The sequence below is a fragment of the Haemorhous mexicanus genome, chromosome 30 (genome assembly GCF_027477595.1).
Source record: "Haemorhous mexicanus isolate bHaeMex1 chromosome 30, bHaeMex1.pri, whole genome shotgun sequence".
NCBI classification, from domain to species: Eukaryota; Metazoa; Chordata; class Aves; order Passeriformes; family Fringillidae; genus Haemorhous; species Haemorhous mexicanus.
This window is the reverse complement of record NC_082370.1, coordinates 1,898,061-1,921,468: the sequence shown is the minus strand read 5'-3', so window position 1 is coordinate 1,921,468 and position 23,408 is coordinate 1,898,061. Positions and strand designations below refer to the sequence as shown.

At 58.9% G+C, this 23,408-nt stretch overlaps 1 protein-coding gene across 1 annotated transcript; it reads right to left on the bottom strand.

The window, feature by feature from the left end:
• Positions 1-15,580: 15,580 nt before the first annotated feature.
• On the bottom strand, positions 15,581-23,013 carry DOK2 (docking protein 2). The gene is made up of 5 exons (XM_059870610.1): positions 22,324-23,013; positions 18,662-18,943; positions 18,036-18,126; positions 17,229-17,410; positions 15,581-17,150 (listed from the first exon to the last, which is right to left on the bottom strand). The coding sequence occupies exons 1-5, from the start codon at positions 22,384-22,386 to the stop codon at positions 16,314-16,316; spliced, it is 1,455 nt and encodes a 484-aa protein (XP_059726593.1). The 5' UTR covers positions 22,387-23,013; the 3' UTR covers positions 15,581-16,313.
• Positions 23,014-23,408: the final 395 nt, after the last annotated feature.

Below are 23,408 nucleotides of genomic sequence, written 5' to 3'. Positions count from 1 at the left end.
ACCCCATCCCCGCGGTGTGAGCACGTTTATGCCGCTCCAGACCCCATCCCCACAGTGTGAGCACGTTTATCCCGCTCCAGACCCCATCCCCACATTGTGAGCACGTTTATCCCGTTCCAGACCCCATCCCCGCGGTGTGAGCACGTTTATCCCGCTCCAGACCCCATCCCCACATTGTGAGCACGTTTATCCCGTTCCAGACCCCATCCCCGCGGTGTGAGCACGTTTATCCCGCTCCAGACCCCATCCCCTCAGTGTGAGCACGTTTATCCCGCTCCAGACCCCATCCCTGCAGTGTGGGCACGTTTATCCCACTCCAGACCCCAACCCCACGGTGTGGGCACGTTTATCCCGCTCCAGACCCCATCCCCACAGTGTGGGCACGTTTATCCCGCTCCAGACCCCATCCCTGCAGTGTGAGCACGTTTATCCCGCTCCAGACCCCATCCCCGCGGTGTGAGCACGTTTATCCCGCTCCAGACCCCATCCCCACAGTGTGAGCACGTTTATCCCGCTCCAGACCCCATCCCCACAGTGTGAGCACGTTTATCCCGCTCCAGACCCCATCCCCACGGTGTGAACACGTTTATCCCGTTCCAGACCCCATCCCCGCGGTGTGAGCACTTTTATCCAGCTCCAGACCCCATCCCTGCAGTGTGAGCACGTTTGATCCCGCTCCAGACCCCATCCCCACGGTGTGGGCACGTTTATCCCGTTCCAGACCCCTTCCCACCTCCAGGTGTCCTCACAGTTGCCCACAGACGGCCATCACAGGCCACCCCATTCCTCGATCCCACATCCCATCCCCGTGGTGTGAACACCCTAATCCCTCTCCAAACCCCATTCCCGGCTTGTTTTCCCCCCATTCCTCGATCCCACATCCCCTCTCCGGGGTGTGAGCACCCTAATCCTGCTCCAAACCTCATCCTTGGCTCATTTCCCCCATTCCTCGATTCTGCACCCCCTATCCGGGTTGGGAACACCCTAATCCCTCTCCAAACCCCATCCCCACAGTGTGGGCACCCTGATCCTGCTCCAAACCCCATCTGGGCACCCTGATCCTGCTCCAAACCCCATCCCCGCGGTATGAACACCCTGATCCTGCTCCAAACCCCATTCCCGGCTCATTTTCCAACTATTCCTCCATCCCACATCCCCCGTCCGCGGTGTGAACACCCTAATCCTGTTCCAAACCCCATTCCCGGCTCGTTTTCCCCCATTCCTCCATCCTGCACCCCCTTTCCGTGCTGTGAACACCCTAATCCTGTTCCAAACCCCATTCCCGGCTCGTTTCCCCCATTCCTCCATCCCGCAGCCCCTCCCCGCATCCATCCCCGCCCCGCAGGACGGAGCCGGGGCCGCGGGTTCAGGTCGGGCTCCCTCTGCAATTCCCGCGGGTTGATCTGCACCATTCCTCTCTCCCGGGGCTGGGGGGAGGCCGAGCTGGCTGAGCTTTGTTCGTTCGTTTGTTTGTTTGTTTGTTTGTTTGTTTGTTTGTTTGTTTGTTGGCCCGAACAAACAAACTCCGGCGGCAGAGGGAGGCAGAGCATCCGAGGGATGAAGAACCCCGCGCCCGCCCCTCTTCGGGAGGGAAGAGCCCTCAGTGATCCCATTTTCCCTGGTCTGTCCCTCTTCGGGAGGGAAAAGCCCTCAGTGATCCCATTTTCCCTGGTCTGTCCCTCTTCGGGAGGGAAGAGCCCTCAGTGATCCCATTTTCCCTGGTCTGTCCCTCTTCGGGAGGGAAAAGCCCTCAGTGATCCCATTTTCCCTGGTCTGTCCCTCTTCGGGAGGGAAGAGCCCTCAGTGATCCCATTTTCCCTGGTCCTTCACCGTTTTCAAGGCTGGTGACACCTTTAGGGTCTCAGAGATCCTCCTGTCCCCGAGGGAACACCTGGGCTCATTCCTACCATCCCTGCTGGTGGCACTCAGCTGGGAGCAGCTTTTCCTCCCAAATCCCAGCTTTTTTTGGGGGGAAAAAAGCCCCATTGGTGGGGGGTTGGCGTTCAGGCTGATTTTGGACTTTTCTGGGGTGTGGCAAGGTGGGTTTGGGCAATTTTCCTCCCTTTTTTCCAAGGAAAGAGCTCCCAGCACGGGTGAAGCGCTGTTTGTCACCTGCCCGGGAGGGTTGGTTTGAAGCCATCTCCTCTCCTGCTTTGATCTTTGCTCACAAAATCCTGGAATTCCCAGTCCTGGCCCTTTGATCTTTGCTCACAAAATCCTGGAATTCCCAATCCTGACCCTTTGATCTTTGCTCACAAAATCCTGGAATTCCCAGTCCTGGCCCTTTGATCTTTGCTCACAAAATCCTGGAATTCCCAATCCTGACCCTTTGATCTTTGCTCACAAAATCCTGGAATTCCCAATCCTGACCCTTTGATCTTTGCTCACAAAATCCTGGAATTCCCAATCTTGGCCCTTTTATCTGTACTCACAAAATCCTGGAATTCCCAATCCTGACCCTTTGATCTTTGCTCACAAAATCCTGGAATTCCCAGTCCTGACCTTTTGATTTTTGCTCACAAAATCCAGGAATTACCAATCCTGGCCCTTTGATCTTTGCTCACAAAATCCTGGAATTCCCAGTCCTGGCCCTTTGATCTTTGCTCACAAAATCCTGGAATTCCCAGTCCTGGCCCTTTGATCTTTGTTCATGGAATCCTGGAATTCCCAATCCTTGGTGCTCCTGTTGGATGCAGGGGGAGGGGGAATGCTGTGGGATTGTTGGGATGACAGCAGTGGGAAAAATGGAGCCATAAGAGAGCAGAACCCCTGGAGGGGGATTTGGGATGCAAAATCCAGGAGGAAGAGAGCGAGGAGCCCTGGAGAGGGGGGTCAGGGAGCTCTTCCCCCGGGCAGGAGGAGGGGCTGGGCCTGGCCCTGATGGGGCTTTGGGGACAGGAAAGGGCTGAGGCTGCAAGAATGGGATAAAGGTTAATGAGGGAGCACTGCACTCTCCAGGAAAAATGGGAATCAGCCCCTCGGGAATGGGCCTGGAAGGGGAAAAGCAGCGGGGATGGGAATGTTGGGGCAGCAGGGGCAGCTCTGGGGGTTCCCATTCCAGATCCCATTCCAGGCTCTCCTCATCCCCACAGAGATCCAGGGGCTCCATCCACGGGGTACCCAAACCTTGGGCACGGCTGGTCCCAGGCCAGGCTGGGATGGAGGGAGGGTCCCTGCCCAAGGGAGGGGTCCGTGCCCAAGGGAGGGTCCCTGCCCAAGGGAGGGGTCCCTGCCCAAGGGAGGGTCCTTGTCCAAGGGAGGGGTCCCTACACAAGGAGGGGTCCCTGCCCAAGGGAGGGTCCCTGCCCAAGGAAGGGTCCCTGCCCAAGGAAGGGTCCCTGCCCAAGGGAGGGTCCCTGCCCAAGGGAGGGTCCCTGCCCAAGGAAGGGGTCCCTGCCCAAGGAAGGGGTCCATTTTCAAGGAAGGGTCCCTACCCAAGGGAGCGTTCCCTGCCCAAGGGAGGGTCCCTGCCCAAGGAAGGGGTCCCTGCCCAAGGGAGGGTCCCTGCCCAAGGGAGGGTCCCTGACCAAGGGAGGGTCCCTGCCCAAGGAAGGGGTCCATTTTCAAGGAAGGGTCCCTACCCAAGGGAGCGTTCCCTGCCCAAGGGAGGGTCCCTGCCCAAGGAAGGGGTCCCTGCCCAAGGGAGGGTCCCTGCCCAAGGAAGGGGTCCTTGCCCAAGGAAGGGTCCCTGCCCAAGGGAGGGGTCCATTTTCAAGGAAGGGTCCCTGCCCAAGGGAGGGTCCCTACCCAAGGGAGCGTTCCCTGCCCAAGGGAGCGTTCCCTACCCAAGGGAGGGTCCCTCCCCTTGGGATTTCAGGTCCATGCTGAGATTCCTTGATTCTCTTCCCCGTTTTCCCTTGGGGCCGCACGGGGTGAGGATGGTGAGCACACAAATCACCTCGGCACGGGGCCAGGAGAGCCGGGCTAATTGGAAACAGACGGGAGTCTGGGGTGTCCATGAGCCCGGGATGATGGAAAAGTGGAGCTGTGAGTCACTGACGGAGTTTGTAACTCGATTACTGCGGGTGCTGATGCACAGGCTCATCCCCAACTCCCCTGCAGCTCCGCCAGGATAAACCCAGGGCTGCCCTTCCCTCCCTGCCAGGTTGCTCCATCCCAGTCCTGGTTCCAACAGGATCAGCATTCCCTGAGCTGCTCACCCTGCTCCCTTCCCTGGGCCTTCCTGTTCCATCCCAGGTCCAATGGGATCAGCATTCCCTGAGCTGAGCTGCTCACTCTGCTCTCCTCCCTCACCCTTCCTGCCCTGCCAGGCTGCTCCATCCCAGTCCTGGCTCCTGTGGGATCAGCATTCCCTGCATTGCTCACCCCAGTCCCCTCCCTGGGCATTTCTGCCCTGCCAGGCTGCTCCATCCTGGTCCCAGTTCCAATGGGATCAGCATTCCATGAACTGTTCAATCTGCTCCCCTCCCTGGGCCTTCCTGTTCCATCCCAGTTCCAATGGGATCAGCATTCCCTGAGCTGCTCACTCTGCTCCCCTCCCTGGCACTCCCTCCCTGCCAGGCTCCTCTGCTTCCAGTGGGATCAGCATTCCCTGAGCTGAGCTGCTCACCACTCTCCACCCTGACCCTTCCCTCCCTGCCAGGTTCCTCCATCCTAGTCCTGGTTCCAACGGAATCAGCATTCCCTGAGCTGAGCTACTCACCCTGCTCCCCTCCCTGACCCCTCCTGCTCTGCCAGGCTGCTCCATCCCAGGTCTGGTTCCAATGGGATCAGCATTCCATGAGCTGCTCACCCTGCTCCCTTCCCTGGGCCTTCCTGCTCCATCCTGGTTCCAATGGGATCAGCATTCTATGAGTGGCTGACCCTGGCCCTGGCTCCTGTGGGATCAGCATTCTGTGAGCTGAGCTGCTCACTCTGTTTCCTTCCCTGGGCCTTCCCACCCTGCCAGGCTGTTCCATCCCAGTCCTGGTTCCAACAGGATCAGCATTCCCTGAGCTGAGCTGCTCACCCTGCTCCCCTCCCTGACCCCTCCTGCCCTGCCAGGCTGTTCCATCCCAGTCCTGGTTCCAACAGGATCAGCATTCCCTGAGCTGAGCTGCTCATCCTGCTCCTCTCCCTGGGCCTTCCTGCTCCATCCTTGTTCCAATGGGATCAGCATTCCATGAGCTGAGCTGCTCATCCTGCTCCTCTCCCTGGGCCTTCCTGCTCCATCCTCGTTCCAATGGGATCAGCATTCCCTGAGCTGAGCTGCTCACCCCACTCTCCACCCTGACCCTTCCCTTCCTGCCAGGCTCCTCCATTCCCAACGGGATCAGCATTCCCTGAGCTGCTCACCCTGCTCCCCTCTCTGGGCCTTCTCTCCCTGCCAGGCTCCTCCATCCTGGTCCCATTCCCAATGGGATCAGCATTCCCTGAGCTGCCCACCCTGTTCCTCTCCCTGGGCCTTCCTGCTCCATCCCAGTTCCAACAGGATCAGCATTCCCTGAGCTGCTGACCCCACTCTCCACCCTGACCCTTCTCTCCCTGCCAGGCTCCTCCATCCTGGTCCCATTCCCAACGGGATCAGCATTCCCTGATTTGCCCACCCCGCTCCCCTCCCGGGCACTCCCCATCCCCAAACAAAGGACACTCAGGATCTCAGCTCCCATTTTCCCTGGGCTGCACCTTCCTGGAGCTGGAGGGCGGCGGGAGCTGAGCCCTGCGGGATGTGGGGGAGAGCCCGGAAGGTCGGGAGCTGCGGCTGCACTCCATAAATCCCGCGGAGACGATGGCTTTGCTTCATCTCCATTATTGCTTCCTTCTGCATAAACGCTCGGCAGCGCCGGGGCCGTGAATCATCTCCCGGCTGGGTCAGCAGGATCGGGAGCTGCTCCATGGATCGGCCTCTCCCTTTCTCCCCCGGGCTCAGGAAATCTGGGATCGGCGGTTTTGGAGCCCCACACCTCGGGAATTTGGTGCGAGGAGCTCCCCCCCTGCTCAGATCCTTCAGGCTCCTCCTGGGATCCCCCTGGAAGGGTTGGGAGCTGAGGGGATCCAAGGGAAAGGCTCCATCTCGAAGCTTCTGCTCCTTCAGTGCCCCAATATTTCTCCAGGGTTGTGCTCAGCTGCTCCTCTCCCCTTTATCCCTCCAGGATTTATTTCATGGGGCCACAGCCTCAGAGGGTCGAGGTTTTCCCGGCCTGAATCCGGACTGAGGGGCAGCAGGGAGCTGGAGCTGCCCCATCCCACCCCTGGATCTGCCCCATCGTGGATCTGCCCCATCCACCCTGTGGATCTGCCCCTTCCCACCCTGTGGATCTGCCCCATCCCACCCCTGGATCTGCCCCATCGTGGATCTGCCCCATCCACCTTGTGGATCTGCCCCATCCCACCCTGGATCTGCCCCATCCCATCCCACCCCTGGAGCTGCCCCATCCCACCCTGTGGATCTGCCCCATCCCACCCTGGATCTGCCCCATCCCACCCTGGATCTGCCCAATCCTACCCTGTGGATCTGCCCCATCCACCCTGTGGATCTGCTCCATCCCACCCTGGATCTGCCCAATCCTACCCTGTGGATCTGCCCCATCGTGGATCTGCCCCATCCCAACGTGTGGATCTGCCTCATCCCACCCCTGGATCTGCCCCATCCCACCCTGGATCTGCCTCTTCCCACCCCTGGATCTGCCCCATCCAGCCTGTGGATCTGCCCCATCCCACCCTGTGGATCTGCCCCATCCCATCCCACCCTGGATCTTCCCAGGACCTTCCCAGGGCCCTGGATGCTCCACGCTGGGAATCTTCCAGCCCGAGCCCTCATTAAGCGCGCTGTCCCCGCTGGAATAATTAATTATTCCTATTTTTAACGAGCGCTCGCCCCTGCCCTTGACAGAGCCCGGCTGCTCCCGCGGCCGCGGACGCGCAGTTATTTTTACCCCTCTTCCCTGGAGAGGTTTCGCTCCCGATTCCAGCCTGGGATTTAAAGGGACGGTGACGATGCCGCCGCCGCCTTCCCGGAGTTCCCGGGGGAGGAAAAGGCTCCGCGATTCCCTGAAATTCGGGAGTTCGGGTGTGGCGGGAGGATGCGGGGCTGTTAATCCCGACATCCCGGGTTAATCCTGTGGATTCACCTCTGGAGCCCCCCAGAGGGATTCATTCCATCCCTTGCTGTCACTAAAAGGTGGAGAAAAGTGGGGTGCAGGGAAATCTGGGCAGAATTCCCAAGGAAAAGGGTCTTGCTGGAAGGTGGGGATGGAGAGGACCAAAGGAAAATCCAGGCTGGGATCAGAGCGGGAATTTGGTCCCAGCACAAGTAGGGATCAGGGATGGTCTGGGCTGGGGTCAGGCTGGGATCAGGCTGGGATTAATCTGGGAATTTGGTCCCAGAACGAGCAGGGATCAGGGATGGTCTGGGCTGGGGTCAGACTGGGATTAATCTGGGAATTCCTCCCAGAATGAGCAGGGATCAGGGATTCTCCAGGCTGGGATCAGACTGGAAATTTGGTCCCAGCACGAGCAGGGATCAGGGCTGTTCTGGGCTGGGATCAGGCTGGGATCAGAGTGGGATCAGAGTGGGAATTGCTCCCAGAATGAGCAGGGATCAGGGATGCTCCAGGCTGGGATCAGACTGGGAATTTGGTCCCAGAATGAGCAGGGATAAGGAATGCTCTGGGCTGGGATCAGACTGGGATCAGACTGGGATCAGAGTGGGAATTCAGTCCCAGCATGAGCCAGGATCAGGGATGCTCCAGGCTGGGATCGGGCTGGGAATTTGGTCTCAGCATGAGCAGCACTCAGCGATTCTCCATGCTGGGATCAGGCTGGGATTAATCTGGGAATTGCTCCCAGAACGAGCAGGGATCAGGAATTCTCTGAGCTGGGACCAGGCTGGGACAGGTTGGGATTAATCTGGGAATTCAGTGGGATGGCAGGAGCCATTCCCAAGGCAGGCTGAGCCATCTGGCCGGGCTGGGCCCTTCTGCCACGGCACGGGCGTTGTTAACACGCAGCATATGCTCGCCTGGAAATTAATAATAATTTTCGGCTCTCACCAGCTGCCGGTAATTGGCTCCCCCTCCGCCAGGAGAGCTGGAAATTCCACTGCTTCCCGGCTCGAAGGAGATCCCGGGAAAAGCGGCTCCGAGATGGGCACACCCGGACGCAGGGACGCCCTCGGGGCACGGGGGGAGCGGATCCGTCCCGGAGCACACCTGGGTGGGAAGGGCAGCAGCCCTGGAATGCTCTGAGGGGGAGGAAAGGTTAAATCTCATCCCAGTCCGTGGTCCCAGATCACCCTGACCTGGCCTTGGAGCAGCCACAGCTTCTCTGGGAATTCTCTGGGAATTCTCTGAGCATCCTCCCAGGCAGGAATTCCTTCCCAAAATCCCATCTAGCCCTCTGGCAGTGGGAAGCCATTCCCTGTGTCCAGCAAATCCTGTTCCTGCAGCTCCCACAGAGGGATGGGAAAACAAAACCCTGGGATGGTTTGGGCTGGGAGGATCAGCCAGATCCAACCCTGACACTTCCCACTATCCCAAATTATCCCAGCCTGGCCTTGGGCACTTCCAGGGATCCAGGGGCAGCCACAGCTCCTCTGGGAATTCCATCCCAGCCCCTCCCCACCCTCCCAACCAGGAATTCCTTCCCAAAATCCCATCTCCTGCCCAGCAGGTTCTTGGCATCCAGTGCTGCTCCTGCAGCTCCCACAGAGGGATGGGAAAACAAAACCTTGGAATGGTTTGAGATGGAAGGAGCTGAGATCCCATCCAGTGCCACCCCTGCCATGGCAGGGACACCTCCACTGTCCCAGGGGCTCCAGCCTGGCCTTGGACACTTCTCTGGGAATCCAGGGCTGCAGAATTCCCGGCGGTGCCGAGGGTGGAATTGTGAATTCTGTCTCTGCAGCCTCAGCCTGGCCAGGTGGGTGGTGGGATATTTTTATTTCCTGACAAAATCCGCCCGCAGAGCAGCTCTGGGAAGCACATGGAGCATTATTTTGGTCCAAACACGGCGGATTGAGGCAAAGGAACACATGAAACATCCACTTCCATGGAGACCTGGGAGAGGAAGGCTTGGAAAAATCCCAGGATTCCAGCCAGGCTTTTAAACAGCTCCTGCCCCGAGGTGGGGGAGCAGGGAGGGGCAGGCAGGGCCGGGAATTCGGGATATGGATCCATCCTCTGCTCATCATTAGGGTCTGGATGATCCTGTTAATGGGTTTCCCATAATTAATTAATTAATGGGGCGTTGGATCCAAAGAGCTCTGGTGTTTTCCCAGGCTCCCGACAGGGCTGTCCTCACACAGCTGTAGCTTCCATCAAATATTCCCTGCTGGAATCTGACACGAAGGGATTTGGGGGTGGGGTGGGGTGGGGACCCTCTCCCTGCTCCCATGAACCCCCAGCCCAGCGAGGCTGCAGAAATCAGCACAAAACACAGATCTGGCAGCAAAATCCCATAAAACCAGCGATTCCCTGGACCAGAACCAGCTGGAAAGGCTTTCCAGGAGCTTTTCCACACCCTTGGAATGAGCTCTTTGTGTCCCCAGCAGTAAATCTGGCTGCTCCTTTGATCCAGGTTTTCCCTTCTCCTCTCCCATCCCATGGGATTTCACAGTGGGATTTCATCTGCACCCCCTCAATCTCACAGATCCCAAGTTTCCCCTCCATCCCTGCATCCCTCAGCAGGGAGTTTGGTGCTGTGGGGTTTGGGATGTGCCCCTTGCAGCAGCAGCAGCTGGGGAGGGTTTTTATCCCCCCAAAAAAGCCATAATTATAAATATTCCCAGGTATTTATATGGGCGGGAAGGAGAGGGAAGACCAGGCTGGGATGAACCTGGGAATTTGGTCCCAGCATGAGCAGGGGTTGGGGATTCTCCAGGATGGAATCAGGCTGGGAATTTGGTCCCAGAACAAGCAGGGATCAGAAATGTTCTAGGCTGGGATCAAGCTGGGAATTTGGTCCCAGAATGAACAGGGATCAGGGATTCTCCAGGCTGGGATTAATGTGGGAATTGCTCCCAGAATGAGCAGGGATCAGGGATTCTCCAGGCTGGGATTGATGTGGGAATTGCTCCCAGAATGAACAGGGATCAGGGATTCTCCAGGCTGGGATTAATGTGGGAATTGCTCCCAGAATGAGCAGGGATCAGGGATTCTCCAGGCTGGGATTAATGTGGGAATTTGGTCCCAGAATGAGCAGGGATCAGGGATTCTCCAGGTTGGGATCAGTCAGAGATCAGGCTGTAATCAGGCTGGGATTAATTTGGAAATTGTTCCCAGAATGAACAGGGATCAGGGATGTTCCAGGCTGGAATGATCCTGAGAATTCACTCCTAGAAGGAGCAGGGGTTGAGGATGCTCCGGGCTGGAATGATCTTGGGAATTCCCTCCAGGAAGGAACAGGGGTTGAGGACGCTCCAGGCAGGAACGATCCTGGGAATTCCCTCCTGGAAGGAACAGGGGTTGAGGACGCTCCAGGCTGGAACGATCCCGGGAATTCCCTCCCAGCACGGGCAGGGGTCAGGGGTGCCCCGGCCCGGCCGAGGTGCCCGGGATCGATGCCCAGCCCGTGCCCGGCCGCTCCGCGGGCAGCAGAGGCCACGGGATCAATGTGGGGTGAAGGAATTACGGCTGCGGACACGCGGCTTTACGGCTTCCTTCCCAACCAAGCCCGGCTTCCTTCCCAACCAAGCCCGGCTTTGTGCACTCCCGCCATTGCCAATTGATCCCGGGGCAGGGAAGGGCCCAGCTCCCTCAGGGCAGCCATCCACCCGGTTTTTCCCAGGTCTGGAACGCTGGAATTCCCAGGAATGACCAGTCTGGGAATCCTCGAGCTGCCAAGAGGGCAAGGACGAGCAGGATGGATGGATTGGGGAGTTTGCCCTCCCCTCTGGCACCTCCACCTTCTCCTCACTCCCACATCCCGAGGAGCTCCAGAGCTCCAGGAACGAGACAGGAGGAGACAACCCAGACCTTCCCAATTAAGCAATTTCTGCGGAATGAAGGGCCCTGCTCCTGCCGGCTCCGGGAGCGGGTTTCCATCAATCCCGGCCTGATGAGCTCCTTGTCACTTAGCACCTCTAATGCTCGCCCCTAATGGCATCAGGGGCTCCTTGGCACGGCCCTAATGCAGTTTCCAGCTCCTGCTGGCGCCTGGGATTCGGCCGGAGCGGGAGAGCGAGCGCATCCCTAATCCGAGGAGACACTAATGGGAAAACGAGCTGTGAGGAGCCGCAGGGAAAACGGGAGCGGCATCTCCGGGCCCTGGGCAGCGTCCCCATCCCGCTTTGCAGCGGGTTTGTTCCCTGATATCCCCATCCTGGAGATCCCTGCACCCCTCTTTCCATGCCCTGACCATCCAAGCCTTTTTCAGAGCAGTTTCCCTTGGGATCATCCCAGTTTTCTCCACTTCCAGTCTGTTCCCAATCCAAATTTTCCATTTTCTCCACCCTGGAGATCCCCCTCTCTCTCTTTCCATGCCCTGACCATCCAAGCCCTGCCAGCCCAGCTTTCCCTCGGGATCATCCCAGTTTTCTACACTCCTGGTCTGTTCCCAAACCAGATTTCCCTTCCTCTCCATCCTGGAGTTCCCCACTTCCCTCTTTCCATGATCAGATCATCCAAACCTTGCCAGTTCAGCTTTCCCTTGGGATCATCCCAGTTTTCTCTACTCCTGGTCTGTTCCCAATCCAAATTTTCCATTTTCTCCATCCTGGAGATCCCCCTCTCTCTCTTTCCATACCCTGACCATCCGAGCCTTTTTTAGAGCAGTTTCCTTTGGCATCATCCCAGTTTTCTCCACTCCTGGTCTGTTCCCAATCCAAATTTCCAATCCTGGAGATCCCCCTCTCTCTCTTTCCATGCCCTGACCATCCAAGCCCTGCCAGCCCAGCTTTCCCTTGGGATCATCCCAGTTTTGTCCACTCCTGGTCTGTTCCCAATCCAGATTTCCCTTCCTTTCCATTCTGGAGATCCCCACTTCCCTCTTTCCATTCCCATCCAAGCCTTTCCCAGAGGACTTTCCCTTGGGATCATCCTGTTTTTCTCCACTCCTGGCCTGTTCCCAATTCAAATTTCCCATCCTCTCCATCCTGGAGATCCCCACTTCCCTCTTTCCATTCCCATCCAAGCCTTTCCCAGAGCAGTTTCCCTTGGGATCATCCCAGTTTCCTCCACACCCCTCATTCCTCATTCTGCCCCTCCAGACCATCTTTTCCTTGGGATTATCCCAGTTTCTTCCACAGGGCTGCATCCCTGCTCTGTTCCCTATCCTTATTTTCCCTTTCCTCCCCATCCTGCAGATTCCCACTTCCTCATTCCTCTCTCTGCCCCTCCCAGCCTTCCCAGCCCAGCTTTCCCTTGGGATCATCCCACTTTTCTCGCCAGGAATTTTTACTTTTCCAGGGGTTTTTACATTCCCAAGAGTTTTTTACCTCTCCAGGAATTTTTACCTTCCCAAGAATTTTTACCTTCCCAGGAGTTTTCACCTTCCCAGGGGTTTTTACCTCTCCAGGAGTTTTCACCTCTCCAGAAATTTTCACCCTTCCCAGGAATTTTTACTTTTCCAGGGGTTTTTACTTTCCTAAGAGTTTTTACCTTCTCAGGAGTTTTTATCTTTCCAGGACTTTTTACTTTTCCAGAAGGGTTTTCCCTTTCCAGGCCTTTTTACCTTTCCAGGAGTTTTTACCTTCCCAGGACTTTCTTATTTTTCCAGGAATTTTGACCTCCCCAGGAATTTTTAGCTTTCCAGAAGGGTTTCACCTTCCCAGGTGTTTTCACCTTCCCAGGGCTGCATTCCTGGTCCATTCCCCATCCCAGACATTCCCTTATCCCACTCTCCTTGCTCTGCTCCCACCATTTCCCTTGGGATCATCCCATTTTCTGCCCCAATTTTCCCATCCCAGAGATCCCCAGGCCCCTTTTTTCCCACTCTGCCCCTCCAAGCCCCCCCAGTTTTCCCTTGGGATGCAGCTCAGCCTCTCCCACCCCCGGGAAGAGGCTCAGGAGCCCCTCAGAGCTCGGAACAAATCCGTGTTTTGATTATCCCTGCTCCTAAATGATCCATAATCAGCATAATTCCATCAGGACAATAACTCCCAAATCAGATTAAATCTCTCCATTTGTCTGGAGCTTGGGACTTTAAGCTCTTCCCTCCCCCTTTTCCATTGATTTTTTCCCCAGCCCAGCCCCTGCTGAGCCTTTCCAAGGGTTTTTCCAGTTGGAATTCTTCAGGCCAGGCACCCTTTTCCACTCTAAACCCCACCCAGGGGGGTGGGGCAGGCAGGGGATGCAATTCCAGCACCAAAATTCCCAAAATTTCCCCCAATCCCTGTTAAAAATTGATTGGTGCCTTTCCAAACAATCCCTGGCTGCCTGCTGCAAATCCCACAGGATTGGGAAGTTTGGGAATTGTTCCCTCATTTTTACAGCTCCATTCCCAGAGATCCCTCATTCCCAGGGTTGGGAATTTTGGGAATTGTTTCCCCATTTTTACAGCTCCATTCCCAGAGATCCCTCATTCCCTGGCTTCCCATAGGATTGGGAATTTTGGGAAGTGTTTCCTTGTTTTTACAGCTCCACTCCCAGAGATCCCTCATTCCCAGGGTTGGGAAGTTTGGGAATTGTTTCCATGTTTTTACAGCTCCATTCCCAGCCATCCTGCATTCTCTGGCTTCCCACAGGATTGGGAAATTAACTCCAGGATTGGGAAGTTTGGGAAGTTTTTCCCCATTTTTACAGCCCCACTCCCAGAGATCCCTCATTCCCAGGGTTGGGAAGTTTGGGAAGTTTTTCCCCATTTTTACAGCCCCATTCCCAGAGATCCCTCATTCCCAGGGTTGGGAAGTTTGGGAATTGTTTCCTTGTTTTTACAGCACCATTCCCAACTCTCCTGCATTCCCTGGCTTCCCACAGGACTGGGAATTTGACTCCAGGATATCTTTCCGTGTTTTTACAGCTCCATTCCCACATTCAGTGGCTTCCCACAGGACTGGGAATTTTGGGAAGTGTTCCCTCATTTTACAGCTCCATTCCCAGTGATCCCTCCTTCCCTGGCTTCCCCCAGGGTTGGGGGGAAGCAAAGTCTGGGCAGAGTTTCCATTCCTTTGGAAGGAGCAGGGATGCAGCGGGAGGAGGGAGGGCTGTGTTAACACCGATTAATAATGAATGACCCGCTAATGAGCGTTAATTAATTAATAATAACGTGTGCTCCAGCGATCGATTCCCGATGAACGGCCCCGAGCTGCCAGGAGTCCCCAGCTCCAGCTCGGGAATTCTCCTGGGCTTCCCCAGCTCTGGGGATGGGAACCAGCTGGGCACGGACAGGGACGATCCCACTTTTCCAGCCTGGGAATTCTGGATTTCCCTGGCTCTGGAGCTCAGGTAGGGACAGGGATGATCCCACTTTTCCAGCCTGGGAATTCTGGATTTCCCTGGCTCTGGAGCTCAGGTAGGGACAGGGATGATCCCACTTTTCCAGCCTGGGAATTCTGGATTTCCCTGGCTCTGGAGCTCAGGCATGGACAGGGATGATCCCACTTTTCCAGCCTGGGAATTCTGGATTTCCCTGGCTCTGGAGCTCAGGTAGGGACAGGGATGATCCCACTTTTCCAGCCTGAGAATTCTGGATTTCCCTGGCTCTGGAGCTCAGGTAGGGACAGGGATGATCCCACTTTTCCAGCTCAGGAATTCTGGATTTCCCTGGCTCTGGAGCTCAGGCATGGACAGGGATGATCCCACTTTTCCAGCCTGGGAATTCTGGATCTCCATGGCTCTGGAGATGGGAACCAGCCCAGGCATGGACAGGGATCACCCCATTTCTCCAGCTTGGGAATTCTCCTGGATCTCCCTGACTCTGGAGATGGGAACCAGCCCAGGCATGGATGGGAATGATCCCATTTTCCCATAGGAATGGGGCTGGGAAAGGATGGGAAGCATCTCCCACCCCTCAGTGCATCCCAAACCCTTCCAGGTCTGCCTCACTCCAGGATTTTCCTTAATCCCACGTGGAAAACCCTGCTGGAGACTTTCCCCTTTATTTTGGACCACTTGTAGGTGTTTTTCCCTGTGTGATCCCACCTGGAGCAGGATCCCACCTGGAGCAGGATCCCACCTGTGCATCCCATTCCCCCAGCTGGGATGCAGCGATGGATCCGGAGCTTTAATCAGCACCTCTTATCAAAACCACTTAATTTGCCTCATTAAAACCCTCCCGTTGGATTCTGGGGATCCAGGAAATGAACTGCAGCACCTGAGCCTCGCCTCTGATTGGGAGAGGTTATGAATAATTCATGGAATGGCCGTGCTCTCCATGGAAAACCTGAGGAACCGGGATCCCGAGGTCCCTCCGGGGTGGGGATGGGGCTGGGGGATCCCAGGGGGGTCCTGGGAACCGAGGGATCCAGGGAAATCCCGTGGGAATTGGGGTGGGTCTACTTGAGGGGCTGGGGGTAGGGAAGAGGAGGAGGGGGAAGATGAGGAGGGAAAGGGGAAGGGAAAGGGGAAGGGAAAAGGGGAAGGGAAAGGGGAAGGGAAGGAAAAGAAAAAGGATGACCCCATGGCTGCGTTCTGGTTTGTACTGGGAGGACTGGAGCCAGCCGTGAAAATGTCCATGAAAATAAAGCCCAGTTTCCCATCTGGAATTCAGAGGGGCTGGAAAGGGCGTTTATAAAGAGAATTAAAAACAAAAGTGAGGCTGAAACAGACGGAATTGGTGGGTTTGCTGAGCAAGGGGGGGAGGAACCTCTGGGCAGGGAAGGACCCGGCGCTGCCACGGCACTGGAACATACTGGGAGCACTGGGATCTGTATGGGGGCACGGGAGGGCTCAGGGATGGGATCTGCATCCCTGGGAATGAGCACTGTACACCCCATGGGGTGGGATCTGTGTCCCTGGGGGATGTCCATCCTTGGGGATTTGGGATGTCGATCCCTGTGGGACTTCGAGATGTCCATCCTGTGGGATTCGGGATGTCCATCCTTGGGGAAGTGCACCCAGCTGAGCGCCCCAGGCCATTCCCGCTCCAGCCGCCCCTGGAAGTGCATCCCGGGGGGATGAGGGGGGCAGAGCCGCTGCTCGAGCGGGTTTGGGGTCCCGGGGCTGCGGCCGCGGGGGTCCGGCTGCCCGGGCACCGCTGCTCCGGTGGGCTCGCACTGCCCTCCAGTGGGCACATCCAGCGCTTCCAGCTGTCCCCTGCCACCTCCCAGGTGTCCCCTGCCACCCCCGGCTGTCCCCTGCCACCTCTCAGATGTCCCCGTGCCCCCTCCCCAGCCCCGGCCGCTCTGAGCTGGGGGGGGGGTCTCAGCTCCGCCGGGGGTGGGGTAAAGTCCGGCTGGGGGATTTGGGGCGTCCCCTCCTCCTCTCCCCCGCTGCCGCTCACTGCAGGTTCCTCTTCTTGGCCACCCTGAGGGCCACGTTGTCATAGTCGCAGTCGCCGAGCCACTCCTTGCCCTGCAGCAGGAAGGGCCTCTTGGGGACGGCATAGTCGTCGCGCTGGGGGTTGTAGGGACACCCGAGCCCGGGGGGCTCCTCGGGGGCCGCCTGCAGCCTCCAGGCCTCCCCCTTCACCTCCTCCGGCTCGTCGTACAGCGAGAGGCCCGAGAGACCCTCGGGCTCGTCGTAGATGTGCTCGGGTTTGGGGGCCGTGGGGCGGCCGGGGGGCTGCTGACCCCCCCCTGCATCCCTGGGGACGCTTGGGGGCTCAGGCAGCCCCTCCTGGGGACAGCCCAAGCCACCGAACTGGCGCGCCAGGAAGGCCTTGGCGATGGTGTCGAAGGGGACGGCGTACTCGGACTCCACCCTGGCGCCGTCCGGCCTCCGGCCCTTGTCCGGCGGCGCGGCCGCGTTCCCACGGCGCAGCGAATCGTGGGGCTCGGCGTAGGGACAGTCCCCACCCCGCGACAGCTGGAACGGCCCTGAGACCTCCCCAGCCCCGGGGGGCACCACCGGCCTGCCCTTGACCCCTTTCCCCTCCCCTTTGGGCGCCTTCGCCTCCCCAGAGGGACACTTGGGCTCCTCGTGGCCCTGCGCCCAGCTGGGCGTCCTGGCGTGGTCGAGCGGCCGCGGGGCTTCGTCCGTGGGGCCCCCCCGGCCCCGCTGGACCTCGATGGCCGCCTCGATGGCCTGGAAGATCTCGTTGCCCTGCCTGGTGTCGAACTCGAAGTTGCCCTCTCCGGACGCGCAGCGCCGGCCGGCCTCGAAGGAGAAGGTGACCTGTGGAGGGTGGGGGTCAGTCCTCGTGGTGCCCAGGCCACGGCCACGTCCGGCCCGGCCTCGGCGCCACGCACTGACCTTGTCGCGGCCAAAGCGGCGCAGGAAGCGGTAGGGCCAGCTGGCCAGCAGCTCCTGGCTCTGCGGGTGCCGCAGCTCCAGCGCCTCCTTGCCCGCCCGCAGGATGCAGCGGCCCCGGAGCCGGCAGCGCTGCGATGATGGCGTCACCCTCACTGTCACCTCAAACACCTGCTCCAGGCCGGCTGGGGATGGACACGGCGTTGGACACGGGTCCCACATCACAGAGGGGCTGTGAGTGACCCCCAGGCTGGACCCCCGGACACAGCTGGTGCTGGACACGTGTCCCACCCCGCAGGGTGACCCCCAAACCGGGACAGACGGGTACAGGCCAGCTGGGATGGACAGGGTGGACACAGGACACGTGTCCCACCCTGCAGAGGGGCTGTGAGTGACCCCCAAGCCAGGACAGATGGCTCCAGGCCAGCTGGGATGGACACAGCACTGGATATGTGCCCCACCCCACAGAGGGGCTGTGGGTGACCCCCAAGCCAGGACAGACGGGTACAGGCCAGCTGGGGATGGACAGGGTGGACACTGGACACGTGTCCCACCCTTCAGAGGGGCTGTGAGTGACCCCCAAGCTGGGACAGATGGCCCCAAGCCAGCTGGGATGGACACAGCACTGGACATGTGCCCCACCCCACAGAGGGGCTGTGGATGACCCCTCCGGCCAGGCCAGCAGTGTCCTGCTGATAAGGGCTGGGCAGGGTGACCACCGCTGATAGCGCAGCCGAGCCGGCCCCACAAACAGGAAGAGGCTTTTGGGGCAGATTTCCCCACCCTGCACAGCCCCAGCCCCGCTCCCACCTTTGCCCCCCGAGCTGTACAGGGAATTTTCCTCCATGGAGAACTCGCCCTCCGTGCCCTCCTTGGCCACTCCTGGATCCTCCCGGCTCCTCTGCCAGGGGGAAGAGCAGCAGGTGAAGGATCCCATCCAACCCAGCGGATCCCATCCAACCCTGTGCATTCCATCCATGATGGTAGATCCCATCCATCTCAGTGCATCCCATCCATCCCAGCAGACCCCACCCACCCCAGTGGATCCCATCCAACCCAGTGGATCCCATCCATCCCAATGAATTCCATCCATCCTGGTGCATCCCATCTATTCTATCAGATCCCATCCACCCCAATGGATCTCCTCCATCCTGGCAGATCCCACACATCCCAGTGAATCCCATCCAACTCAGTGGATCCCATCCATCCCTGTGCATCCCATCCATGATGGCAGATCCCACCCATCCTGGTGGATCCCCTCCATCCTGGTGGATCCCTTCCATGCCAGCAGATCCCACTCCCCCTGGTGGATCCCACCCACTCACGTGGATCCCATCCACCCCAGTGGATCCCACCCATCCTGGTGCATCCCTTCCACCCCAGCAGATCCCACCCCAGCGGATCCCCCATTCCCCAGCCGGTATCGGGGCGCGTACCGGGAACGCCAGCTCGCACAGCCGCTGGATCCATTCGGCCACCTCGGCGCCGTCGGCGGCCAGCAGGAAGCGGCGCTCCGTGGTCTCCAGCAGGAAGGGGACGGTGTCCTTGGGACAGGAGGTGTCACCGCCCGCCTCGGCCACGTGCACGCAGTCGCTGAGCCGGACCAGGCGCCGGCCGCCCTCGGCCCTGCGCGGCCGCTCGGGGCCCTCCAGCAGCTCCAGGCGCGCCGTGGAGCAGGAGCTCTCCCGGTACAGCACGGCCCAGAACTTCTTCCACTTCTGCCGGGGGGACAACTGGGGCGTCTGCCTTCCCCAAAGGGGTTCGACCTTCCCAGGGGTTTGCCCTTCCCAGGGGTTCAACCTTCCATGGGGTTCGACCTTCCATGGGAGAACCCTACCTTCCCAAAAGGATTCAACCTTCCCTGGGGTTCAACCTTCCCTGGGGTTCGAGCTTCCATGGGGTCCAAGCTTCCATGGGGTTCGAGCTTCACAAAAGGGTTCGACATTCCCAGGGGTTTTTACCTTCCATGGGGTTCTACCTTCCATGGGGTTCGACCTTCCATGGGTGAACCCTACCTTCCCAAAAGGATTCAACCTCCCCTGGGGTTCCACCTTCCCTGGGGTTTGACCTTCCATGGGTTTCAACCTTCCCAAAAGAGTTCGACCTTCCCAAAAGGGTTCGACCTTCCCAGGGGTTTTTACCTTCCATGGGGTTCAACCTTCCATGGGGTTTGACCTTCCATGGGTGAACCCTACCTTCCCAAAAGGATTCAACCTTCCCTGGGGTTCCACCTTCCCTGGGGTTTGACCTTCCATGGGGTTCTACCTTCCATGGGTTTCAACCTTCCCAAAAGGGTTCAACCTTCCCTGGGGTTTTTACCTTCCCAAAAGGGTTTGACCTTCCCAGGGGTTCTACCTTCCCACGAGTTTTTACTTTTCCCAGCATTTTCGCCTCTCCAGGAGTTTTTACCTTTCCAGGAGCTTTTGCCTTTCCAGGAGTTTTCACCTCTACAGGAATTTTTACCTTCCCTGGGGCTTTTACTTTCCCAGGAGTTTCCACCCTTCCCAGGAGTTTTCACCTTCCCAGGAGTTTTCACCTTCCCAGGGGTTTTCACCTTCCCAGGAGTTTTCACCTTCCCAGGGGTTTTCACCTTCCCAGGAGTTTTCACCTTTCCAGGGGTTTTCACATTTCCAGGGGTTTTTACCTTCCCTGCAGGGTTTTACTTTCCCAGGTGATTTTACCTTCCCAGGAGTTTTTATCCTTCTGGGACTTTTTATCTTTCCAGAGGTTTTTACCTTTCCAGAAGGGTTTTACTTTTCCAGAGGTTTTTACCTTCCCAGGAGTTTTTATCTCCTTGGGATCATGCTTAGGATCACCCAAGGCAGGACAAGGGTGCAAAACCCTGCAGGGTCTGGCTGAAGATGGGGGTGACATAAATTGGGATTTAAATCCCTGGATAAACACCCCTGACACTCAGCAAGGCCTTTCCCCCACCCCAGCCTCACCCCACAAGCTGTGAACAACTTCTAGCTCCTTTTTCCTCCCATTTTCCCTAAAAAACCCCAAATTTACATCTCTCAGGCTCTGCCCCAAAAGCAGCAGCAGTTCCGGGCTCGGGGAGTGCGGGAGGCCCCAGGGCAGAGGGGAAGTGGGGGCAGGGGAAGTGGCCCCAAAACCTCCCCGCCAGCTCTGGGTCCCACGGCTCCTTTTACGTGGGATGGGGTTTTGGGATCCCCACCCTCCCCGGGGGGTGGATCCCCTTTGGATGGGCTCTGGGGGGAGGGAGAGAAGGGAGAGGGGCAGGAGAGGCCCCTCAGCTCCTTCCCTCAGTTCCTTCCATCAGCTCCTTCCCCTCACAGCCATTGCCCAACCCCGGCCTTTATCGGCAGCGGAAGCCACGCGGCTTTGGGGCCTGCAGCCGTCACTGTCCCCAAATGTGGCTCTGGGGCCTGCAGCCGTCATTGTCCCCGGTGTGGTTTGGGGCCTGCAGCCGTCACTGTCCCCGGTGTGGTTTGGGGCCTGCAGCCGTCACTGTCCCCAAATGTGGCTTTGGGGCCTGCAGCCGTCACTGTCCCCAAATGTGCCTCTGGGGCCTGCAGCCGTCATTGTCCCCGGTGTGGTTTGGGGCCTGCAGCCGTCACTGTCCCCGGTGTGGTTTGGGGCCTGCAGCCGTCACTGTCCCCAGTGTGGTTTGGGGCCTGCAGCCGTCACTGTCCCTAAATGTGGCTCTGGGGCCTGCAGCCATCACTGTCCCCCAATGTGGCTCTGGGGCCTGCAGCCGTCACTGTCCCCAAATGTGGCTTTGGGGCCTGCAGCCGTCACTGTCCCCAAATGTGGCTTTGGGACCTGCAGCCATCACTGTCCCTAAATGTGGCTCTGGGGCCTGCAGCCATCACTGTCCCCGGTGTGGTTTGGGGCCTGCAGCCATCACTGTCCCCAGTGAGGCTCTGGGCCCTGCAGCCGTCACTGTCCCCCAATGTGGCTTTGGGGCCTGCAGCCGTCACTGTCCCCCAATGTGGCTTTGGGGCCTGCAGCCGTCACTGTCCCTAAATGTGACTTTGGGGCCTGCAGCCGTCACTGTCCCTAAATGTGGCTTTGGGGCCTGCAGCCATCACTGTCCCCAGTGAGGCTCTGGGGCCTGCAGCCATCACTGTCCCCAAATGTGGCTTTGGGGCCTGCAGCCATCACTGTCCCCAAATGTGGCTCTGGGGCCTGCAGCCATCACTGTCCCCGGTGTGGTTTGGGGCCTGCAGCCATCACTGTCCCCAATGAGGCTCTGGGGCCTGCAGCCGTCACTGTCCCCCAATATGGCTTTGGGGCCTGCAGCCGTCACTGTCCCTAAATGTGGCTCTGGGGCCTGCAGCCGTCACTGTCCCTAAATGTGGCTTTGGGGCCTGCAGCCGTCACTGGCCCCAGTGAGGCTCTGGGGCCTGCAGCCATCACTGTCCCCAATGAGGCTCTGGGGCCTGCAGTCATCACTGTCCCCAGTGAGGCTCTGGGGCTTGCAGCCGTCACTGTCCCCCAATGTGGCTTTGGGGCCTGCAGCCGTCACTGTCCCTAAATGTGGCTTTGGGGCCTGCAGCCGTCACTGTCCCTAAATGTGGCTTTGGGGCCTGCAGCCGTCACTGTCCCCAGTGAGGCTCTGGGGCCTGCAGCCATCACTGTCCCTAAATGTGGCTTTGGGCCTGCAGCCGTCACTGTCCCTAAATGTGCCTCTGGGGCCTGCAGCCGTCACTGTCCCCAGTGTGGTTTGGGGCCTGCAGCCATCACTGTCCCCTAGCTGGAACTGTCCCCAAATGTAGCTTTGGGGGTCACATCCATCCCGCCCAGGTGACATCAGTCACCCCCTAACTCTGCAGATCTTCTTTTGGAGGTCTGTACAAACTGTCCCCAGCACCTCCTGTCCCCCCATGGTGGCTGAGGGACAGCTGGGCATCAACAGGTGAGATGACCCCATTCCCATGGGAATCACCCCATTGCTGTGGGATTCACCCCATTCCTGTAGGATTCACCCAATTCCTGTGGGATTCACCCCATTCCCCTGGGACTGACCCCATTCCCCTGGGACTGACCCCATTCCCCTGGGACTGACCCCATTCCCGTGGGACTGACCCCATTCCCGTGGGATTCTCCCCTCCAGGCCCCCGGCCCCGCTGACCTTGCCGAAGGTTTGCTGCAGCTGCAGGTACAGCCAGCCCTGCTTCACCACCGCCTCCTCCATCGCCAGTGTCCGTGTGTCTGGCCTCTGCCGAGTGTCCCTGAGAGTCCGGAGTGTCCCGAGGGTGCTGAGTGTCCCCAAGTGCCCCCAAGTGTCCCCAAGTGTCCGGAGCGTCAGCAGTGTCCACAGTGTTTGGAGTGTCTGGAGTGTCCAGGGTGTTCCCAGGTGTCCCAAGTGTCCAGAGTGTCCAGAGTGTCTCCAAGTGTCCACAGTGTTTGGAGTGTCAGCAGTGTCTGGAGTGTCCCCAAGTGTCCGCAGTGTCCCCAAGTGTCCAGCGTGTCCCAAGAGTCTGGGGTGTCCAGAGTGTCCTGGGGTTCCTGAGTGTCCTCAGTGTCTGATGTGTCCGGAGTGTCTGCAGTGCCCGCAGTGTTCCAGGGATCCCGAGTGTCCCCGAGTGTCCGGTGTGTCCCGGGGGTCCCAGGGGTCCCGGGGGCCGTGTCCTCGCGGTGTCACCGGGGCGGGCTCCGCCCGTGCCGCGCTCAGCCCGGGCTCTGCCACTTCCTGCGCGTGGTGACTTCCTGTGGGTCCCCACGGGGACACGGGGGTGGCGCTGGGGACACGGGGGAGTGGCACAGATCACACACGGGTGTGACACTGGGGATAAGGGGGAGTGGCACAGCACACACATGGGTGTGACACTGGGGACAAGCGGGTGTGACACAGACGGACAGGTGGGTGTGACACTGTGGGAGTGACACTGTCCGTGTAGCGCTGGCGGATAAGTGGGTGCGGTACTGTGGGTGTGGCATTGGGGACACGTGAGTGTGGCACTGGGGACAGGTGGGTGTGGCACTGTGGGTGTGGCACTGGGGACAGGTGGGTGTGGCATTGTGGGTATGGTCCTCCCCTGTGCCACCCTGTGGTGTTGATGGACACTGGGCACAAGTGGAGGACACCGGACACTGAGTGGGACACTGGGGGGACTGGGAGCACTGGTGGCAGTAGTTATACTGGTGTTAGGTCACACTGGTGACACTGGAGGCACAGGTGGCACTGGGCGTGCTAGAGCCAGGGCTCACAGTGCT

Bases quoted from the DNA above. Each gene is read 5' to 3' on its own strand.
- DOK2 (XM_059870610.1), bottom strand. From the start codon at position 22,386: ATGGAGGAGGCGGTGGTGAAGCAGGGCTGGCTGTACCTGCAGCTGCAG. The intron at 18,944-22,323 runs GTCAGCGGGGCC...TCCCCCCGGCAG, and splicing joins TGCAGCAAACCTTCGGCAAG to AAGTGGAAGAAGTTCTGGGC. The intron at 18,127-18,661 runs GTACGCGCCCCG...TCCCCCTGGCAG, and splicing joins TGTGCGAGCTGGCGTTCCCG to AGGAGCCGGGAGGATCCAGG.